The 22,132-nt window shown below is 45.5% G+C and overlaps 1 protein-coding gene across 1 annotated transcript in view; it reads left to right on the forward strand.

Annotated features, from left to right (window-relative positions):
• NAT10 (N-acetyltransferase 10) overlaps positions 1–22,132 on the forward strand; it is a 79,802-nt gene that overhangs the window by 50,902 nt on the left and 6,768 nt on the right. The window contains exons 15-25 of the mRNA XM_073604208.1: positions 176–272; positions 386–502; positions 702–803; positions 4,025–4,099; positions 5,634–5,750; positions 5,846–5,979; positions 7,366–7,414; positions 8,743–8,839; positions 9,842–9,952; positions 10,062–10,234; positions 11,027–11,146. Coding sequence (XP_073460309.1) covers positions 176–272; positions 386–502; positions 702–803; positions 4,025–4,099; positions 5,634–5,750; positions 5,846–5,979; positions 7,366–7,414; positions 8,743–8,839; positions 9,842–9,952; positions 10,062–10,234; positions 11,027–11,146 — 1,192 coding nt within the window. The remainder of the gene's footprint in view (positions 1–175; positions 273–385; positions 503–701; positions 804–4,024; positions 4,100–5,633; positions 5,751–5,845; positions 5,980–7,365; positions 7,415–8,742; positions 8,840–9,841; positions 9,953–10,061; positions 10,235–11,026; positions 11,147–22,132) is intronic.

Raw genomic sequence — 22,132 nt, forward strand, 5'->3', positions numbered from 1 at the left:
TGAGTACAGCGTAGCAATTGTCATTCAAAATGTGACAGCTGGAAATTAGCCTGGGCAGGAAGGGGGTAAAGTGCCCGGTATTGAAGTGATTAAGGGGCAGGTATTTAAATTCTGTTGTACTGAAGACATTTTATAATCAGTAGTTGTCCAAGATATACTTAACTTTCTGTAACAGATATTACGTAAACCGGGACACTCTGTTCTGCTACCACAAGGCATCCGAATCATTCCTGCAGAGGTTAATGGCTCTTTATGTTGCTTCTCATTACAAGGTATGGACTTCTAATTCTTTCATATAGAACAGATTCAAATGTCAAGATAAATAAGGACATGTTAAGCCAAGGAATGGGACTATAGTCGTGTCTAATGATTGCGGTCATTACAGAATTCACCCAATGACCTTCAGATGCTCTCAGACGCCCCGGCGCATCACCTCTTCTGCCTCCTCCCACCAGTACCTCCTACCCAGAATTCCTTGCCAGAGGTCTTGGCTGTGCTTCAGGTAACCCACTAAGCATTGTGTAGAATTTTAGCAAAGTTTATTACAAAAGGGGATGCTGGTTTTTGTGTACTGGGGAAAGTTTTATGTTGCCCATAGCAATGCTATTCATGACATTTGGAAGGTGGATTCTATGGGCAACTCAGACACTTATCTACTGTGACTTCTCCAATAAACAAGCTGCTCTGTGCCATTCTTGTAGGTCTGTCTGGAGGGGGAAATTTCACGCCAGTCAGTCATGAGCAGTCTTTCTCGGGGGAAGAAAGCTTCTGGGGATCTCATCCCCTGGACAGTGTCGGAGCAGGTATGTACCCCTCCCTGACGTTTTATATGTATACTCGATAGCTTTATATGCTGTGTCTTAAAATGGATTTAAAGGACTGTCCTGAAGGTTGTATGGGGGCTGTCATTGCTGGCCTATTTTGCAAATGCTAGTTGAATAGCTGTGTCTGACTTATAGTGCCTTGAAAAAGTATTCATACCCCTTGAAATTTTCCATATTTTTGTCATGTTACAACTAAAAAAAACATTAATTTATTTTATGTGATAGACCAACACAAAGTGGCACATAATTGTGAAGTGGAAGGAAAATGATAAATGGTTTTACTTTTTTTTTTTTTTTTTTTTTTACAAATAAACATGTGAAAAGGTGTGGCCTGCATTTGTATTCAGGGCTATTCTAACACATAAATATGCTTTGATCTAAACCATTCCATTGTAGCTCTGGCTGTATGTTTAGGGTCATTGTCCTGCTGGAAGGTGAACCTCCGCCCCAGTCTCAACTCTTTTGCAGACTTTAACAGGTTTTCTTCTAAGATTGCCCTGTATTTGGCTCCATCCATCTTCCCATCAACTCTGACCAGCTTCCCTGTCCCTGCTGAAGAAAACCATCCCCATAACATGATGCTGCCACCACCATGTTTCACGGTGGGGATGGTGTGTTCAGGGTGATGTGCAGTGTTAGTTTTACGCCACACATAACGTTTTGCTTTTATGCCAAAAAGTTCAATTTTGGTCTCATCTGACCAGAGCCCCTTCTTCCACATGTTTTCTGTGTCCCCCACATGGCTTCTCGCAAACTGCAAATGGGACTTCTTATGGCTTTCTTTCAACAATTACTTTCTTCTTGCCACTCTTCCATAAAGACCAGATTTGTGGAGAGCACGACTAATAGTTGTCCTGTGGACAGATTCTCCCACCTGAGCTGTGGATCTCTGCAGCTCCTCTAGAGTTACCATGGGCCTCTTGGCTGCTTCTCTGATGAATGCTCTCCTTGCCCGGCCTGTCGGTTTAGGTGGACGGCCATGTCTTGGTAGGTTTGCAGTTGTTCCATACTCTTTCCATTTTCGGATGATGGATTGAACAGTGATCTGTGAGATGTTCAAAGCTTGGAATATTTTTTTTATAACCTAACCCTGCTTCAAACTTCTCCACAACTTTAGCCCTGACCTGTCTGGTGTGTTCCTTGGCCTTTGTGATGCTAATTGTTCACTAAGCTGGTACAAAATTCAAACATATTAGACATAAATGAATGAATCCAACATCTCAGTTATTGCAAATGTCCCACTTAGTGAATTAAAGTGCTCATGCATAAATTATTAATCAATCAGTGTTTCAATTCTTGGTGTTCAGACAGAGGTGCCCCACATGGATGTACACTTACTCCTAAACGTTGACCACCTATCGCTAGAGCGGTCGCTTGCACTTTGTGGGGAGTAAAAGCCCCTAGATGGCTTATTCCAAGGTCAGTTGTACTTCGGATGATCCTCCATGAATGGGAAGAAAAATTACAGAAGGAGGGCTCCCATAGTGTAAAACCGTATTTATAAAAAAAAATTCCAAAGTAAATATAAAAGATGCATTTACATGTTTTGGTGCCTGTGCCTGGCACCCGGTGTGATCAGCATGTATTTTTAGTAAAGGGTGGTCTGGCCGGTCCCCGTTGGACGTCACTCAATTGCGTTGAGGCTCGGTCCCCTGTGCTCGTGTTCCAGGCGGATCTAGTGTCGCGACATATGAGTGCATCCTTTATATTTACTTTGGAATTTTTTTTAATAAATACGGTTTTACACTATGGGAGACCCCTTCTATTATTTTTCTTCCCATCCATCCCAAGTACAACTGACCTTGGAATAAGCCATCTACGGGTTTTTACTCCCCACAAAGCGCAAGCGACCAGTAGCGATAGGTGGTCAATGTTTAGGGGTGAGTGTACATCCATGTGGGGCACCTCTGTCTGAAAACCAGAAATTGAAGCACCGATTATTCATTTATGCACGAGCACTTTAATTCACTAAGTGGGACATTTGCAATAACTGAGATGTTTGATTCATTCATTTTACGTCTAATATGTTTGAATTTTGTATCAGCTAAGCGCGGTGTCCAACCTTTTCATTGCATAGTGACGGTGAGCTCACTTTCACACTGCTGCTGGCAATTGTTTGTTTTATTAATATTTTTTTGGGGGCAAGGTTTTTTTGTTTATATTTGTTCACTAAGGTTCTCTAGCAGACCTCTGAGGGCTTCACAGAGCAGCTGTATTTATACTGAGATTAAATGACACACAGGTGGGCTCTATTTACTAATTAGATGACTTCTGAAGGCAATTGGTTCCACTAGATTTTAGTTAGGGGTATTAGAGTAAAGGGGGCTGAATACAAATGCACGCCACACTTTTCACATATTATTTATTTGTAAATAATTTGGAAAACCATTTATCGTTTTCCTGCCACTTTGTGTTGGTCTATCACATAAAATCCCAATAAGATACATTTACATTTTTGGTTGTGACATGACAAAGTGTGAAAAATTCCAAGGGGTATGAATACTTTTTCAAGGCACCGTAGGTAGTTTTGAGTCACAGACCTGGAACAAGCATAGTGGTTTAGAAGCAACACCGGTCCACTTTGAAACTAAGGATTTAGTATGGTGGAATCTAGCATTCAGATAAGGAGAGGTCACCATTGGCAGCCTCTTATTCTCTCATGATCACTTCCCTTTTAATTTCTCCACCTAATGTTCTCCTCATTGTAATTCAGTATCCCTGATCTCTGAACACCCTGTATCTTACATTGTGCTCCATATTTGCACTACAGCTTGAGGCTGCTTGCTGACTGAATTGCCTCCAGCAGCATCCAGCAACTTCCCTATTATCCTCAAAGCCGGGGTTACAACCCCTGTAGACCAGAGCACTGTTGTGGCCATCACAAGAGGACAGTACATGAAGCGATCTGCATGATGAGGCAGCCTGCCAAATAATGTTCACTCCCCTTGAATGACCTGTACCTCCAGTTGCTGTCAAGCCTACAAGCCTGGTCATACTAGATCTATCAACTTCCAAGAATGTGAGGGCTCTTGGGAGTCGTAATATAGCAGGATGTGTCTGCATCAAAACTTTTTTTAAATGATAATAAATAAAAAGGACACAAAGTGAGGGTTGATGGTCTTTTAGATTGTATACCTGGTGTAGGGCTTTACCTATGTATGACATTTTTTATTAATACTTTGTTTTCCAACATTATTCAGTTTCAAGACCCAGATTTTAGCAGTTTATCTGGAGGAAGAGTTGTAAGGATTGCTGTTCATCCAGACTACCAAGGGGTAATACATTTTATGTTCCTGTCATCCTTTTCAGAATGTCTGTTGGTTAAATTACAATACATGTTCATTTATATTGTGCCTGTACAATGTGTAACTCTATATGTCAGAATGTTGGTGTCCAAACTGATCCACTATTTTAATATGGCGATCAGATGGTGACAAGATTACTGCCAATATAAAGTCAAATTGTCTGTGAAGGTTCTCATTTATCCAGGTGATGGTTTAGCTAGCAATATTTTCTCATATTCAACTGGACTTATTCTGTAATCTTGAACATGTTTTGTAGCTTCTCCGAACTGCGTCTTCAGTTTCAGGAAGATACCCCAATATTTATATCCACACGGGTCGCACAGACATCTGAACCCAATAATCATGGAATGTGTAGAAGTTGATTGTTCAGGAACAGGGTGGGAGGTGTGGAAGTTGCAGAAACCAACCTGTTCTCATTTTATAATCTGATTCTTGGTGTCAGGAAGTCTGCATAGCTTCAACTTGCACGGCTAAAAGGGTGAATTGTTGTCAAATCGCCAAGGTAGAGATGTTAAAACAGCAGTAAATATGGGGGGCAGATAGTGTTGAAGGCCCCACCCCTGTTCAGAGATGGTTGTTCTAGTTTGGATGTCTGTCCAAAATGTGCACCTTGCTGTTCTTGAAAGAATGTCATATTTCCCTAAGGTATGTTTTTAATTTTACATTTTAGTAAAGAAGAATGGACACTGAAAGGCATTTTTGCAGGTAGATCTTGCTGTCCGAGAGGTGCATTATATGGCCAAAAGTGTGAAAACACCTGACCATCACACCTATATAAGCTTGATATCCCATTTCAAAACCATGGCTATTTTTGCAGCTATAACAGCCTCCATGCTTCTTGGAAGGCTTTCCACAATATTTTGAGTGGGTCTGGGGGAATTTGTGCCCATTCAGTCCAAATTTTTGAGGTCAGGTGCGAGTAGTGCTGTTGGATGAATAGACCTGGCTTCCAATCAGCATTCCATTTCATTCCAAAGGTGTTCAGTAGAGTTGAGGTCAGGTGTGAGTAGTGATGCTGGATGAATAGACCTGGCTTCCAGTCGGCATTCCATTTCATTCCAAAGGTGTTCAGTAGAGTTGAGGTCAGGGCTCTCTGCAGGTCACTTGCGTTCCTCCGCACCAAACTATTCCAACCATGTCTTTATGGGGCTGGCGTTGCACACAGGGGCACAGTCATGCTGGAACAGAAAAGGACCTTCCCCAAAGTAAATGTTTAAAATGTCTGTATGCTGTAGTAACCCTTTACTGGAAACACCGACCTAAATTCAATAATTTTGAGGCGTGTCCACATACTTTTGACCATAATGTGGGTGAGATAGTCAGGTGTCAACAAACTTCTGGACACATAGCTGATGACTCGGCCCAACAAATTCCTGACAAAGCAGAATGGTTCAGAGGTCTATGACTTGCAGTTTGCGGAGTAGGACCCAGAGAAGACTGTTCCATACATCATCTCTAATTGTTGTTCTGAGTGATTTATAACAATGTAATTACCTTCTTATAGATGGGTTATGGAAGCAAAGCATTGCAGTTGCTGCAGATGTATTATGAGGGACAGTTCACCTGCCTGGAGGAAAATGTCATAAATAAGCCCCAAGACATCACTTCAATAAGCAGTGAGGTGAGAATCTCTTGTTAGGATTTTTGGTCAGTGGTTGTATTTGAGTAATTTTTGATGACCTGTGTCATATAATGTCATATGCTTCCCCCTTGTAGGCAGTCAGCCTTTTAGAGGAGATGGTAACACCTCGGAAGAACCTGCCGCCCCTCCTGCTCCGACTCAGTGAGAGACCAGCAGAGAAGTTGGATTATCTGGGGGTGTCCTATGGATTAACACCACAACTGCTGAAGTAACCTACTTAGAGACATTGTCACCTTGCTTATTTAAAGCATTGCAACAGTGCTTGTGTAAATCCCCTGAATACTTTAGTGAGGTAGCAGCCTCATTGTGCCCATCTGGAGCCTCACTGGGCCCATCTGCAGCTGTACCTTTTTGATAGCTAAAACAGCAGGTGTCTCCCACTGTGTCATGCAGTCTGCTCGGCAGCCGTCCATTGTACCAAAGCCCTCCTCGTCCGTGATAGACGGAACACTGATACAGTGCTGGGAAACTGTATCAGTGTTCCATCTATCACGGACGAGGAGGAGGCGGGGCTTTGTTACAATGGACGGCCGCCGAGCAGACTGCATGACACAGTGGGCGACATCTGCTGTTTTAGCTATCAAAGGTACAGCTGCAGATGGGCACAGTGAGGCTCCAGATGGGCACAATGAGGCTGCAGACGGACATTGTTTACCCAGTAGCTGCTGCATTTCCCACCCTAGGCTTATACTCGAGTCAATACGTTTCCCCGTTTTTTGTGATAAAATTAGGTGCCTGGGCTTATATTCGGGTCGGCTTATACTCGAGTATATACGGTACTGTTTATGTTGGCTGTTTTTTAGCTATGTTAATTATCTTACTGTTTGCATAAAGTGATCAAGCTCTTATCTGATTTGATCTGACAAAGTGAGTTCCAGTTTGTTTCCTAAGATAGTGTCGTCTAGATCTTGGGTGCAATATTCCGCTGTAAATACCTGGTTTCTGGTTTCAGAGTGGAGGAAGTTATATCTTGACGGATACACCCAAGCTGGGTGCTGGACGGTCCGTCACAAGTATCAATGGTTGGGGGGAAGGCAAAGTGATTGTTTTTGAAGGCTAAGTTTATTATATGTGTAAAATGGCTTATGCAGACAAGGGGCCCCAGTATATTGCAATGCACTATTTCCCCTTTGCACAAAAAATTTAAATGTATTGTGAATGGTACACCTATAGGCCTCTACTGGTTCCCCCAAAGCCTGCCCCATATACTTCCTTATAACAGAGCATGGACGCTCATTCTCAGCACCATGGCAGCGTGCTTCTTTTTGTAAGGAGCCACATGTGCAGTGCATTCTCTTTCTTTCCAGCAATGCTAAGCCACAGGAACGTCTAAGCTCTGCTGTGCCCCAGAAGCAATTGAGGACAAGCAAAGTTTAAACAACATGGGAGCTTGGGAGTGCATTTTGCACTTTGCTGGAAAACAGTGAAACCCAGAAGTGCAGGAGTGTTCCATGTTCTATTTAACGTGATCAATGTTGGTGGTCTGTTAAGACCCAATGAATCTTCTATGGTTTTTAATTGGATATTGCCTTTTGCTTATTTATCATATCAGCTGGCCATTAGATTCAGCGTCTAATCTGTTTTCTTTCTTTAGGTTCTGGAAGCGAGCTGGGTTTATTCCTGTATACCTACGTCAGACTCCAGTGAGTTGTTTTGTTTTTTTTTGTTTTTTTAGAATGGTGACATCGGTGAATTGAACCCATGGGCTCATTTTAGCCCATCCTATATCTTCCTATTGGTTGCCAAATGCCACAGGCAGTCTTTCCCACAATAGGAAGGCATCAGAGGAGGCATGCCAGTTATTGCCCAGGAAGCTGCATAGTGGATTGCTCATTATTTTGGGGCTCGCCGGGGGCGTTCTATGTACACTGAGCTGCAAGCAGACATCTGTATATTCCTGCTGTACAGACCGGCATCCTGCGTAGTGTAACCCTTCCTTCATCTAAATCTAGTTTATCAACACTTTCAATCCTGTTACATTAGCTGCTTGTTTGTAACCATTTGTGACATATTTGGAATCTATAATAGATTTTCTCTGAGGGCTGCTGATTCATAATACAGTTTTTGCTGGAAATCGGTAAATTGGCCTTCTGGGGGCAATTGTTTGAGGGTTCCAAAGGTACTTCACTGAATGGTCTCCAGTGCCGGCTGTCACTAAGCACCATTTCCATAGTACACTGTGCAAACTACACAAAGGTTCTTTGAATAACACACTTGTGATCATTTGTAGTGCCATACCCAGGGTTTTTTTTCAGCGGAAATGTGGGGGAACACAGTACCGGCACCTCCAGCATTGGATGTATGTAATGGCAAGAGGTGCTGAAGTGTGCTAGATGGTCTGTTAATGTTAGCTGCTGGCTACAGGAAAGTCTATTAATGCTGACTGCTCAGTGATCTATTGTTGCTGGTGGATAAATTCTCTTGGGGTTGATCTACTGTTGCTGAGTTGTTGTTTTTTTGCAGGGGGGCCCTATTGTTTCTAGCGGACAAATCCTCTTGGGGGCGGGGTGTATTGTTGCTGGGGTGGATCTATTGTTGCTGGGGAGGGGGGAGGGGGGGTTAATTGTTGTGGATCTATTTGACTGCTTTTCTTTTTATTAACAAATTCAATTCAAATTATTTGGCACCACAAAATGATACTTGATTCTGTATTCTCTAAAAGGATTGATACTGGGTGGTGGGTAGAGGGTGGAACCAAGGAACGATGCTCGGATGTGGGTAGGGGGCGGAGACTCAGGGTTGACTCAGAAGGAGGGAGTGCCTACACCTATTCCCTGAGGAAAAAAGCCCTGACCATACCGATGTAAAAATGTTGATCTAAAAATTCAGGGTGTGAGGAGTCTGCTGGTTCTGTGCTATTTCTCAGCCTGGTATAGTTGGTGCCATTGGTGATGAAGCCTCTTTACCAGAAATGTGTTTTGATACAGATAATCAAGTATCTGCTACTTAACCTCATGCTGTCTTGCCTCAGAATGACCTCACGGGGGAGCACTCCTGCATTATGCTGAAGAGTCTTCAGGAAGAGGACGAATCTGAACAGGAGCCTTGGCTGACCGCATTTTGGAAAGGTATGAATGTGTAAAAACCAGCTCTACCCAGCCCCCCCCCCTTAAACACTTGAGCTCTCATTCGAACCAGCAATGTCCCGTCTGCAGAAGCTTTTCTCTCCATTTCCATTGTTCACAGGAGGCTTTTATGTCAGCAGGAGCCATTGGCTCCTGTTGCTGTCAATCAAATCTGGTGGGGAAGGGGGCCAAGCGGCATTGTGTGGGGCATTTGAAGAGGAGGTGCAGACAGTGCCAGTGGGGGACCGCAGAAGAGGAGTTAAGGGGCCGCTCTGTGCAATACTTGCACAGAGCAGGCTAGTATAAAAATTAAAAATGAAATATAGAAGTTAAATGTACCCTCTTAAGTATAATAAACACGAATCCGTTTTAAAAGTTAAATTTTTATTTAAAATATTAGTGTTTTACAAATCCTCAAAACAGTTGTCCATGGTGATGTTATCCTGGCCTTGAGATCTTATTTTGTTTTTAATAAGCCAACGCGTTTCGCGGGCTGACCCGCTTCATCAGGGCTTCAGATCCTGTTATCCTGAAACAGTATACAAAAAAAACACACATGAAACCATTAATATTCAACAACATGTCAAAAATGTTTACCTTTTATAACGAATTGATTTTAGTGTTTATTATACCCAAAGGGGTACATTTAAAGTCCCAAACTATTTTGTACTTCTATATTTGCTTTCCAAGGGATGGTACCTCCTTGGGGTAGGAATTGTGTTGTACTCTACCCCCACACACTACATTTTGAAGTATAAAAATTAGGATTTTCAACTGCTTTATTTGTAAAACAAAAAATCAGGGATAAAACCTCAGTTTAAAACTTAAAAACCTTTTTTTAAAAAACTATAGTTATAGAAACATTAACTCCATATGATGGAGGTTTTCCTCCATGCAGAAAGAGGGCGATCCCTTGCATACATCTTCCTCTTCAGATGGAACATCGGGTTAGGTGGTTTAATCTTTGTACTGAACTCTCACTTGGATCTGTTTTTTTTCATGCAGATTTCCGAAGACGTTTCCTATCTTTACTGTCCTATCAGTTCAGCAGTTTCTCCCCATCGGTGGCACTGAATATGCTACAGAACAAAAACGTCAAGAAAGAATCTCAGAGTTGTGCGTTAAAGTATAATTTCTGTTTTTCTTTTGGGGGTTTTCTTTTATGTGTTTTGGGCTTGAGTATCATTAAATCTGTTGACTTCCATCGTCTTCTCTCCCCGCGTAGTGATTACTCGTTTAGAGCTGGAAGCCTCTTTTTCACCGTACGACCTTAAGAGGTTAGAGATGTATTCTCAGAACATGGTGGACTATCACCTCATCATGGATCTCATACCCTCTATTGCACGACTGGTGTTCTTACAGCGACTTGGAAGCTTCAACCTGTCAGTTGCCCAGAATGTAAGTAGTCCTGCGATGTACGCTATATTGCCAAAAGTATTGGGACGCCTGCCTTTACACGCACATGAACTTTAATTGCATCCCAGTCTTAGTCCGTAGGGTTCAATATTGAGTTGGCCCACCCTTTGCAGCTATAACAGCTTCAACTCTTCTGGGAAGGCAATCTACAAGGTTTAGGAGTGTGTCTATGGGAATGTTTGACCATTCTTCCAGAAGCGCATTTGTGAGGTCAGGCACTGATGGACAAGAAGGCCTGGCTCGCAGTCTCTGCTCTAATTCATCCCAAAGGTGTTCTATTGGGTTGAGGTCAGGACTCTGTGCAGGCCAGTCAAGTCCCCCCACCCCAAAATCGCTCATTGATGTCTTTATGGACCTTGATTTGTGCACTGGTCCAAATCATTTGGTGAAGGGAGGATTATGGCGCGGGTTTGTTTTTCAGGGGTTTGGGCTTGGCCCCTTAGTTCCAGTGAAGGGAACTCTTAAGGCATCAGCATACCAAGACGTTTTGGACAATTTCATGCTCCCAAATTTGTGGGAACAGTTTGGGGATGGCCCCTTCCTGTTCCAACATGACTGCACACCAGTGCACAAAGTCCTGAAAGTGCTGTGTGGTTGTTACGACAGATGCCGTAAGCAACATCCTGCCAGCCAGTATGTCCACAGTTGTTGGATGAAGAAGATGCCCTTTGCTTGGTGAATGTTCTTTGGAGAAAGCGGATATTTTCTACCATGCTTGTTATGATCTTCAGTGTAGTGATTTTCATCCTGGCCTCTCCTCTTTTTTCCCCCCAGGCTCTGCTCCTGGGAATCGGGCTGCAGCACAAGTCTATGGATCAGCTGGAGAAGGAGATTGAGCTGCCTGTCAGTCAGCTAATGGGTCTGTTTAACCGCGTCATCCGCAAAATTGTCCAGGTAACTTTACTAAAGCTCTGTATTCTGATGAGTAGATTGTTTGTTTGTTTGTTTTCTTTTGGGGTCACAGTAATAACCCCCTAAAATAAAAGGCTGAAGGAATTGCTGAAGCCAGGTTATCAATACTCAGATTCTTGTTTTAATTACGGCATGGGTGCGCAACCTGTGGCCCTCCAGGTGTTGCCAACCTGCAAGTCCCATCATGCCTTAGCCTTTGGGAGTCATGCTTAGAACTGTCAGTCTTGCAATTCTTAATGGGACGTGTAGTTTGTCAACAGCTGGGCCACAGGTTGAGCACCCATGCTTTACGGTATCACCAATTAGATTCAGCCATCCACTGTAAACCCAATCCTATAGAGCAGTGGTCATCAACCCTGTCCTCAGGGCCCACTAACAGGCCAGGTTTGCAAGATAACTGAAATACATCACAGGTGATATCATTTGCTGCTCAGTGATTGCAGTATTCTAGTCTGCATCTCCCCCAAGGTAATACATAAAACCTGGCCTGTTAGTGGGCCCTGAGGAAAAGGTTGATGACCACTGCTATAGAGTCTCCCATTATATTACTAATCAGATTGAGTCTTCCATTGTATTACCATGCATGGATGATGCCATTTTTTTCCAGTAACCACAGGCTGCACGAAATAAAATCGCTCAATTCCCCCATAAATACAGTCAGTGATGGGGGAATCCCTCCCGCAGAGCTATTGTCTTCTCCTAGGGGGCGCTATGAGTCATCCCTGCCGGGAGAACATAATGAATATTGCTAGCGGCTATAGCCCCTGGAAATTATCATATGCTAGAAATTCGACATGCTGGTTGTACCCAAGTCGATCCATCAATCAGCCAGCCCATACATGGTTTGAATCTTGGCTGGTTCAGCAGAGACCAGCCGAGATTCAAACCATCTATGGGCAGCTTTAGGCTGAGTCCTCTATTGCATCACCAATCAAACTAAGCCTTACACTGTATTGCCAGTCAGTTTGAGCCTTCCTCTCTATTGCCAATTAGTTTGAGCCTTCCATTGTATCGCCAATCTGACTTCCAGGGGAAGTTGAATCTGGTTGTTTCCTCTGATGTGGTTCCACTGTACTTGGCTTTGAGACTCTCTCCCTGCATATGACAGAAACCTACTGCGGGGGTGTTTTGAAGCCCAACCCTGGCAAACAAAAAAAGATCTCTTGCAGTGGGGCCGCGACAATACCACAAAGGTCACTTGTGGCTTATTTATGTCCTCTGCTCCTCCCCACATCTAGACCGGTCCCCACAGCTTCTGGACCCCCACACCCCACTGTTCTGTGGTCCTGATGTCATCAAGACCAAAGCAGGCTCCATAGCCCAGCTCTGGGCATCAGGATGCAGAGGGATAGCCCATTGCCAGATTGTGGGGAAGCGCCACCTGCTGGGGGAGCTGAGGATCAGGTAAGTAAAACTGTTTCTTCTATCCCCTAGAAAAAAAGAGGCAATTAATCCTTGCAGTGTGGGCATAGCTTACTGCAAGGGATCATTTTTTTAAACTGCCAGTAGTTGAGCTTTAAGAATTCCTCCCCCGCATTGTAAAAAAAAGTGGCATTGCCTGGACTGGCGCACTGCTAGATAAAAAATGATTACCTTGTGTTTGTAGAGTGTTGCTTGTATGCATTCTAAAGCTGGCCATACAATGTTTTATTTTGTTCAGCCCACTAAACTAAAAGATACCTCAATCCACACAAACAAGGTGCAATAAGGAGTCCCCCCCCCCCCCCCATTGGGATATTGTATTCTGACAGCTGCACCCACATCGGCAGCTGCGGCCACTGATCGAGAAAAGTTTTCTAGCATGCCCTTTGGGCAGAATCAACCAGGGATGGCCACAAACTGATCGAATCTCAGTCGGTCCCTGCTGAACAAAAGCTGACCATACATGTCACAATCTGTATGTATAATCTCTGTATTGTTTTTATGTTTTAAAGCTGCTCTTTTACTTCTCAAGGGTCTATATGTATATATTGTAGGGTCCAACTGCATTAGTTTTATTATCAGACTTTTTTTGACACAGTTCCCCATAAACGTTTACTGTACAAAATAAGGTCCGTTGGCATGGACCATAGGGTGAGTACATGGATTGAAAACTGGCTACAAGGGTGAGTTCAGAGGGTGGTGATAAATGGGGAGTACTCAGAATGGTCAGGGGTGGGTAGTGGGGTCCCCCAGGGTTCTGTGCTGGGACCAATCCTATTTAATTTGTTCATAAACGACCTGGAGGATGGGATAAACAGTTCAATCTCTGTATTTGCGGACGATACTAAGCTAAGCAGGGCAATAACTTCTCCGCAGGATGTGGAAATCTTGCAAAAAAACCTGAACAAATTAATGGGGTGGGCAACTACATGGCAAATGAGGTTCAATGTAGAAAAATGTAAAATAATGCATTTGGGTGGCAAAAATATGAATGCAATCTATACACTGGGGGGAGAACCTTTGGGGGAATCTAGGATGGAAAAGGACTTGGGGGTCCTAGTGGATGATAGGCTCAGCAATGGCATGCAATGCCAAGCTGCTGCTAATAAAGCAAACAGAATATTGGCATGCATTAAAAAGGGGATCAGCTCCATAGATAAAACGATAATTCTCCCACTCTGCGAGACTCTGGTCCGGCCTCACCTGGAGTATGCTGTCCAGTTCTGGGCACCAGTCCTCAGGAAGGATGTACTGGAAATGGAGCGAGTACAAAGAAGGGCAACAAAGCTAATAAAGGGTCTGGAGGATCTTAGTTATGAGGAAAGGTTGCGAGCACTGAACTTATTCTCTCTGGAGAAGAGACGCTTGAGAGGGGATATGATTTCAATTTACAAATACCGTACTGGTGACCCCACAATAGGGATAAAACTTTTTTGCAGAAGAGAGTTTAATAAGACTCGTGGCCACTCATTACAATTAGAAGAAAAGAGGTTTAACCTTAAACTACGTAGAGGGTTCTTTTTTTTTAACAGTAAAGTTTTTTATTTTATTAAACATTTAAGACAGTACAAACAATGCCAGCATTATTTGAGGATCCATCATAAGTTAACAGACTACAATCTTATAGCAGTACATGTATAAAATTTACACTTCTTCATTCTATATAATAATGTTATGAACACAATCTTAATCAAAGTCTTAACCGGGGCCAAATCCTATACAGGTTGGAAAGTTTGAAATCTTCATATAGCCTTTCCTTGATGGGATAATATAAGGAGACCTCTAGATACATCAGCAGGGTGCTATTGATCAGTCTGCCCTACCACCTCCCAGATTAGAGGGAGGGGGGGGGGATGATATAGATACCTGGGGTCTCCCCCAACATCTGGGGTCAACCGCATGCATCTATCCAGCTCGACCACACCTTGTCAAATTTTTGGGGACAATTCCTGCTCTCGTAGGTTAAACGGTATAGTGGCAGTGCATTATTTACCGCAGCCTCCCATGCACCTTTAGTAGGGGCCTCTTTATCCTTCCACTTGAGGAGTATTTCTCTCCTTGCATAGAATATGGAGTATGTTAAGCATTGTTTAATATAACGGTCCCCCTCTATGTCTTCCAAGTGACTGAGTAATAGGACCAAGGGGTCCACCGGTACCTCAGCTCCACACACCACCCCCAGCTTGTCTGCCACTGCGTTCCAGTATGGATGCAGCTTGGGACAGGACCAGACCATATGAAAAAATGTTCCCTCTTCTAGTTCGCATCTAGTACAGGTGGGACTCTTCTCAGGGTAAATTTGTGCTAGTCGGTGGGGTGTGTAGTAGGCTCTGTGGATAAACTTTAATTGAATAAATCTATCCCTGGCTGCAATCATGGACGGGATAAACGTGGAGAGGCATTCCTCCCATTCCTCTTCCCCAAGCGAGGGAATATCCGTCTGCCATCTGACTCTGGTTCTGTCAGTTTTAACATCGTGGGCCACTGTTAAGTATAAATACAGAGAGGATAGAGGCTTCTCCAGCGTCCCCGAAATCAGGAGACGCTCGATGGAATCCGGTTCGAGCGCCACCCGATCAGGAAACTGGGCCCTGAGAGCATGTTGCAACTGCATGTGTCTGAAAAGGAAGGAGTTTGGTAGATTATGGGCCTGTTGCATATCTCTAAACGACTGTACTCTTCCCCTTGACATTACTTGTTTTAGTTTAGTGATGCCTCGCCTAGCCCACGCCGCCGGGTCCGGGACAGTGAAGAGGTGCGGGAGCATAGGATTAGCCCACAACGGGGTGTGTGGGGACACAGTAGCTGGTTGTAATAAAACTGCCCTAGAGGACCTCCAGACCTGAATGGTGGTTTTCATAGGGCCTGTAACAGCAGGAGTGGCTTTTATTCCTCTATACGGAAGATTGGAGAGCGCCGCGTAGGATCCCACAACTGCCGCCTCTAATGTAACAGCCGGGTTTTGGCGGGGCTGCGAGAACCACCACCTCACCGTCACAAGGACAGCCGCCCAGTAATATATTAAGAAATTCGGTAGGGCTAGTCCACCACCAGACAGGGGAAGGTACAATATAGCCTTAGCTACCCTTGGGGTTTTCCCCGCCCAAATGAAAGAGATCACCACGCTCTCCAATCTACGAAAAAAGGATTTAGGTATCAAAACCGGGGTTTGCCTAAAATAATATAAAAATTTTGGCAGGTAGATCATTTTCAATAAATTCCCCCTACCAACCGGGGACAGGGGAAGAGACCTCCAGGTGGAGCACTTTTGTTGCAGCTGAGGCAATAATGGGTAAACATTCTTGTCTAGGTACCCCTTTAACTCACCCCCTACACGCACTCCCAGGTATGTGAACTCCCCCACCCACTTCAATGGAGTGTTTGTGTCTATAGGTGGTAGGGAACTACAGAGGGGAAAAAGCATGGATTTGTTCCAATTAATGCGGATGCCCGAAAAACGACCGAATGTATCGAAGAGGGCCAGAGCTGCATGCAGGGAGTCAGAGGCATCCGCTAGATACAGGAGGGAGTCATCCGCATACAACGAAATTTTCTCGGTGACAGCTCCCACCTGTATCCCCCTGACCGTTACGTCTGCTCTAAGCAGGATAGCTAGCGGCTCAAGTGCCATGGCAAAGAGGGCCGGGGAGAGTGGGCATCCCTGCCTCGTGCCCCTCTCAAGGGAAAATTTATCCGAGAGGGTACCATTAGTACAGATGCGAGCCGTAGGTCTGGCGTACAGTAATCGGAGCCAGGTCAAAAATTTAGGCCCAAAGCCAAACTTGGCGAGGACTGCCCATAGGTAGCCCCACTCGACGGAGTCAAACGCCTTCTCCGCGTCGAGTGAGGCCACCACTCCCGAGCCCCTCTCCCCAGCAAGAGCTATATGCGTGTGTAGTCGTCGGATGTTAATGTCTGTGCCCCTGCCAGGCATAAAGCCTGTCTGGTCTGGATGAATTAGGGCCGTGATCACCATATTGAGTCTATTGGCAAGGATCTTTGACAGAATCTTGGTGTCTACATTAAGTAGAGAGATGGGGCGGTAGGACGAGCATAGGGTTGGGTCCTTTCCTGCCTTGGGGATGACCACAATCACCGCTTCATACATCGAGTCGGGAATAGATTCTGCAGCCATAGACTTCGACAATAAGGATTGAATTTTGGGGGCCAGCTGTTCTGCGTACATTTTGTAAAGTTCAACTGGAATGCCATCTGGGCCAGGGGTTTTGCCCGTCTGCATCATTTTAAGTGCTTTTAGAATTTCCTCAACACTAATGGGAGCATTCTAATTTATTAGCATATGTAGGGGTAAGGGTCGGTATGTCAATATTGTTCAGGTAGGCCGTTAGTTCCGCCGGCTCGTAGTCTGTCCTAGAGCGGTATAAGTTCTGATAATAGGAGGCAAATTCCTTATTAATGTCCACCGGGGAGGTGAGCACAGATCCCCCATCATCACAGATTTGTCCTATCGACATCCCCCCCGAGTGCTCTCTAGAGAGCCACGCCAGTAGGCGACCCGTCCTCTCTCCCTGCTCGAATATCCTCTGCTTTTGGTGCAATAGTTTCTTTTGGGTTAATGAAGTTCGTACCATGAGGGTCTCTCTCAGAAGCTCCTGCAGTCTCCCATATTTCTGGGGGTCCGGGGAGCTAACATAAAGAGCCTCCTGTCTACCCGCCTCCATCTCGAGGCGTGTGAGCTCCCTTCTCCTGTCCCTGCGAACTCCTGAGATAATGGTCTGGAACTGTCCCCTGGTAAATGCCTTAAAGGCATCCCAGACCGAGGCCGCCGAAGCAGATCCCTCATTCTCCATCCAGTATATCTCCAACTCCTATACTTCGGCTCTACCTCCGCATCCGAGATCCAGTACCTCGACAGGCGCCAGAGTCTATCAGATGGGACCGTCGAGGCATCCAGATCCAGGAGAAGCGGGGCGTGGTCCGAGATCCCCCGGGGGAGAATTGTGATTTCACGAACTCTAGGCAGGACGGAACCCCCCGCGTAAATCAAATCGATTCTCGAGAAGGTTCTGTGCGACGCAGAGTGACAGGTATATGCCTTCTCCCGAGGGTGCTTCCACCTCCACAGATCAAACATACCATAGGTGGCCACCCACTCTGCAAGCCCCTGTGAGGTCGCACCAGTGAGGGTCAGTCTATCCAGACCTGCGTCCGGTACTAGGTTAAAGTCTCCCAAAATGACTACATTTTCCGTCGAAAATTCCGCTATTTTCGCGGTTACCTGGTTCAGTATTTGAAGAGAGGCCGGGGGCGGTAAGTATAGGCCCACAATAACCCATGGAACATTGTGGAGCAGGGCATGTAACACCACATATCTACCACCAGGGTCCAGAGCCAGGTCAAGGAGCTTGAAGGGGAGTGTCTTAAGAATTAATATGCTTACTCCTCTTGAAAAAGAAGAATGTGTCGCATGGTAATGATACCCTACCCACGGTTTTTTAAGACTAAAGGTCTTCTTTCCCACCAAATGTGTCTCCTGGAACACACACAAGTGGGGACGGTAAGTTTTAACAAACTGAAAGACCAGTGAGCGCTTCACCGGAGAGTTTAGACCCCGTGTGTTCCAGGAGAGCAGTCTAAGGGAGGTCATCTGTGCAGTTCAAAATTATGGTAGGATCTATGGGAGAGACCAGCTCCTTGACCAGGGATCCGGGCCCAGGCAGACCAAGCCAGGACCCTAGGCGGCATGGATAGTTTGCAGGTAGTCTGCTGGTAGTACTGTCATAAACAAAAAACCTTAAAAACAAAATAAAATAAACAACACAAGTGGGTCTGCAACTGCAGTCCAATTGAAGCAAACATCCCCCCCCCACCCCGCCCCCCCCCCCCCCCAACACGGCAGGAGGGGCCTCATTCCCATCCAACAAAAGAAGGGGAAGGCTCAGAGCCAACATGAGGGCAATGCGCAAACGGCGCTCAGCCTTTCACCGGCAAGTTAGCTTCTTGTTATCCGGCACGGATATTTTAGTGTGAATCACCCGGGTCCCCGGGGGCGCTTACTTAAACTTCTAAAGTGGCTTGCCATATGGCTACCCCTGCCATCATTATATTATATCCTGGGTCATCACCATACCCCCCCCATTATAACAGGAGATACCATACATAGGAAGTCCTGGTCAGACGACTCCAGAGACAGGTTCCGCATCTCCTCTCCCCTCCACCCCTCTCAAAGCAGCAACAAGGATAAGTCTCTTCAGTGTAAGAGGAGGGATAAGAGAAGGGAGTATGCAGCTGCACCGAATCCGGAAGGGCGCCGCGACGACCAGTGGAGGGAAGGTGAGTCCCGGGTCAGATCAGTCCCTTAGTTATAGGAGCCATCCAAAACAGGGGGAAGAATGTGGACAGACAAGGCCTGGGTTATGTGAAAGGTTCCAGGATTTCCATCAGCAAGTAGGATACTATTACCCCCCTCCTCCGGAGCCCCCGTGAGCAGGCAGAGTCAGAGGGGGAGTGTGACAGGTTCTCTCTGAAGTATTTCGCGCGACCCCCCGAGTGGCGCAGTGAATTGAGGTGGATCATGAGTGTCTAAACCACCCACCAGAGGGTGTCGCTTCACCAGGTTTGGTTATCCCCAACCTTGCATGGCACATATGCGCCTGTATGAAGGAGTGTCAGCAAGAAGGGTCAGTCCTGCATTCCTGTAAGCGCATGTGAGGTGTTAAATCCAGGGTTAAGTCAGAGGGGTAGCACATAAGCAGATCAGCAGTATCAGGATTCAGGGGCGGAGAGTCTCAGCCCACGCCGCTGCATCTCTGGGCGATGTAAAAAATTGAACTTTCTCTCCATCTTGGACCCTCAATCTGGCAGGGAAGAGCATGCTGTACTTCACACCCTTTTGTCTCAGCATAGCTCTGACTTGATCGAATGATTTGCGGCGGCGCTGAGTCTCCACCAAGTAATCCGGGAATATAAGCAGGGTTGCATCACCATGTTTGAGATCTCCTTGTAGTCTCGCTGCGCGGAGGATCGTGTCCCGGTCTCTGTAGTGCAGAAGCTTGAATATGAAAGTGCGCGGTGGCGCTCCCGGAGGTCCTCTAGTCGCTGGCATCCTATGAGCCCTTTCTATAGAGAAATGGGGAGAGAAGGTGGCCCTGGGGAGCAGCTGAGGCAGGAGCCCCTCCATAAATGTGACCGGATCGGCCCCCTCAGCACCCTCTGGGAGGCCAAGGATCCTCAGATTGCTCCTCTGATTGCGGTTCTCCGCGTCCTCGGCCCCATTTTCCAGGTGTTTAACTTTCAGCTTCAGGGCCTGGATATCTGCATGGTGTTCCCTTTGTGTATCCTCTATATCTGACACCCGTCTCTCCGCCTCAGATACCCGGTCCCTGAACTTATCCATGTCTCTACGGATAAGGGCGGTCTCCGTCTGTACATGGTCAATTTTTGTGGTTAGGGTCGCCTGGCAAGTGGTTATGGCCAGCATTAGGGCATCGAAGGCCGCGGAGCCCGCCTGTATAGCTCCGTCAGGAGGGGAAGCTGCCGGCGACGCCATCTTGGATGCCTCGTGTGGTGCGGGTCTCGGGACAGAGCGGGTCCTCACCGGGGTGCTATTGTACCTGTGCTGGCCCGATTTCCTGCCCGCGGGCATCGCCCAATCCACCCACCAAGCCTCCTGAGGCGATAAGGTCCACTTTTACGATCCTTCACACTAGGATAGCTGTAGGATTAGTGGCCGGAGACGGGAGCTCAGCTAACACACGTCTGCTCCCAGCGCCATCTTGGACACGCCCCCGTAGAGGGTTCTTTACTGTAAGAGCGGCAAGGATGTGGAATTCCCTTCCACAGGCGGTGGTCTCAGCGGGGAGCATTGATAGCTTCAAGAAACTATTAGATAATCACCTGAATGACCGCAATATACAGGGATATGTAATGTAATACTGACACATAATCACACACATAGGTTGGACTTGATGGACTTGTGTCTTTTTTTCAACCTCACCTACTATGTAACTATGTAACTTTTTCTTCATTTTCACCTTTATGATCCTTCTCCTGTTTTCTATACCAGATTGGGGGAAATGTTTTGTTTTCCAGAGAGTTAGCTTGGGGCAATGTAGAAGTGCGAGCAGTGAACACAGGAACAATCAGCTCACAAGATTTCTGACACCATCAGCAGCTTTTTTTGCACTTATCAAACAGATATAAGAAAACAATTTCAATGGTAAATGTGAAGAAGAACTCCAGGAAAAATTATTTAAAAATTGCTGGCTTACAAGGAGTTAAAGTGGTTGTAAAGTCAGAAGGCTTTTTATCTGAATGCATTCTATACATTAAAATAAAAAACCTTCTGTGTGTGGCAGCCCCCCTAATACTGACCTAAGCCCCTATTTCGATCCAGCGATGTTGAACAAGCGACTCAGCTGTCCGGGACTCTCCCTCCTCATTGACTGATACAGCAGTGCGGCGCCATTGGCTCCTGCTGCTGTCAATCAAAATGAGTGAGCCAATGAGGAGAGAGAGGACACCGGGCTGCAGCTCAGGTGTCCCCATAGCAAGCTGCTTGCTGTAGGGGTGTTCTACAGGAGGGAGGGGCCAGGAGCATCGATGGGGACCTGAGAAGAGGAGGATCGGGGCTGCTCTGTCCAAAACCCCTGCACAGGGCAAGTAAGTATAACATGTTCGTTATTTTTAACTAAAAAAAATTGAGACTTTAGTATCACTTTAAGTGCAATGTGTATGCCACATCCTGAATCTCTTTTGTTTGAGAACTGACAAGAGGATAGATGCAGCTTCTCCTACACAACGGCTGCTCTGCACACCCCCCTCCTCTCTTCTCCCCAATCAGAAAATGATATGGATTTTATGAATGGGTGCACAGAATGCAAAGTGTTCTATGATTGGACAAGGGGAGAGGATGGGTATGCAGTTCAGCTGCAGACAAGGTTTCAACTGCTGTGCAAGGACACCTGTAGCTTGGGTGTAGGAGCGCCTGAAGTATGGCGATGGTTATACTGTCGGCGCTCAGTGAAACAGTATACAGTAAAACCTTGGATTGTGAGCATAATTTGTTCTGGAAACATGCTTGTAATCCAAAGCACTTTGTATATCAAAGCAAATTTCCCCATAAGAAATAATGGAAACTCAGATGATTCGTTCCACAACCATTTATTCATAAGTCCTTCAGTTTATAGTCCATATAAAAAGATTATAGTAATGCGATAAGTTGTGTAACCGTAAGATGTCCATCCACATATGGAAGCCTCCACAAGGGGATTAGAAGCAAAATCCAGCAGGAGCTACAAAGTATAAAAGAGAAGAGAGGCGCCTCTTAAGTGTAGCAATATGTTGCTAAATGTTGTACCTTCATTAAATGTAACCATATTGCTACACCTCTCTTCTCTTTTAGGCCTCATGCACATGAGACGCTGTTAAACGCGCGTTCAGAGGCAGTTGGACACTTTTTTCACTTCCCCTGAACTCATTAAATGTTATCCTATGTGTCCATGTACACAGTCTCGTTTTTTGCCGTTTTTAGGCAGTTGCATTTAACCTCGTTTTTCCAGAAGCAAAAAAATGGGTTCAGATGCC

This window comes from Aquarana catesbeiana, linkage group LG11, assembly GCF_042186555.1.
Source record: "Aquarana catesbeiana isolate 2022-GZ linkage group LG11, ASM4218655v1, whole genome shotgun sequence".
NCBI classification, from domain to species: domain Eukaryota; kingdom Metazoa; phylum Chordata; class Amphibia; order Anura; family Ranidae; genus Aquarana; species Aquarana catesbeiana.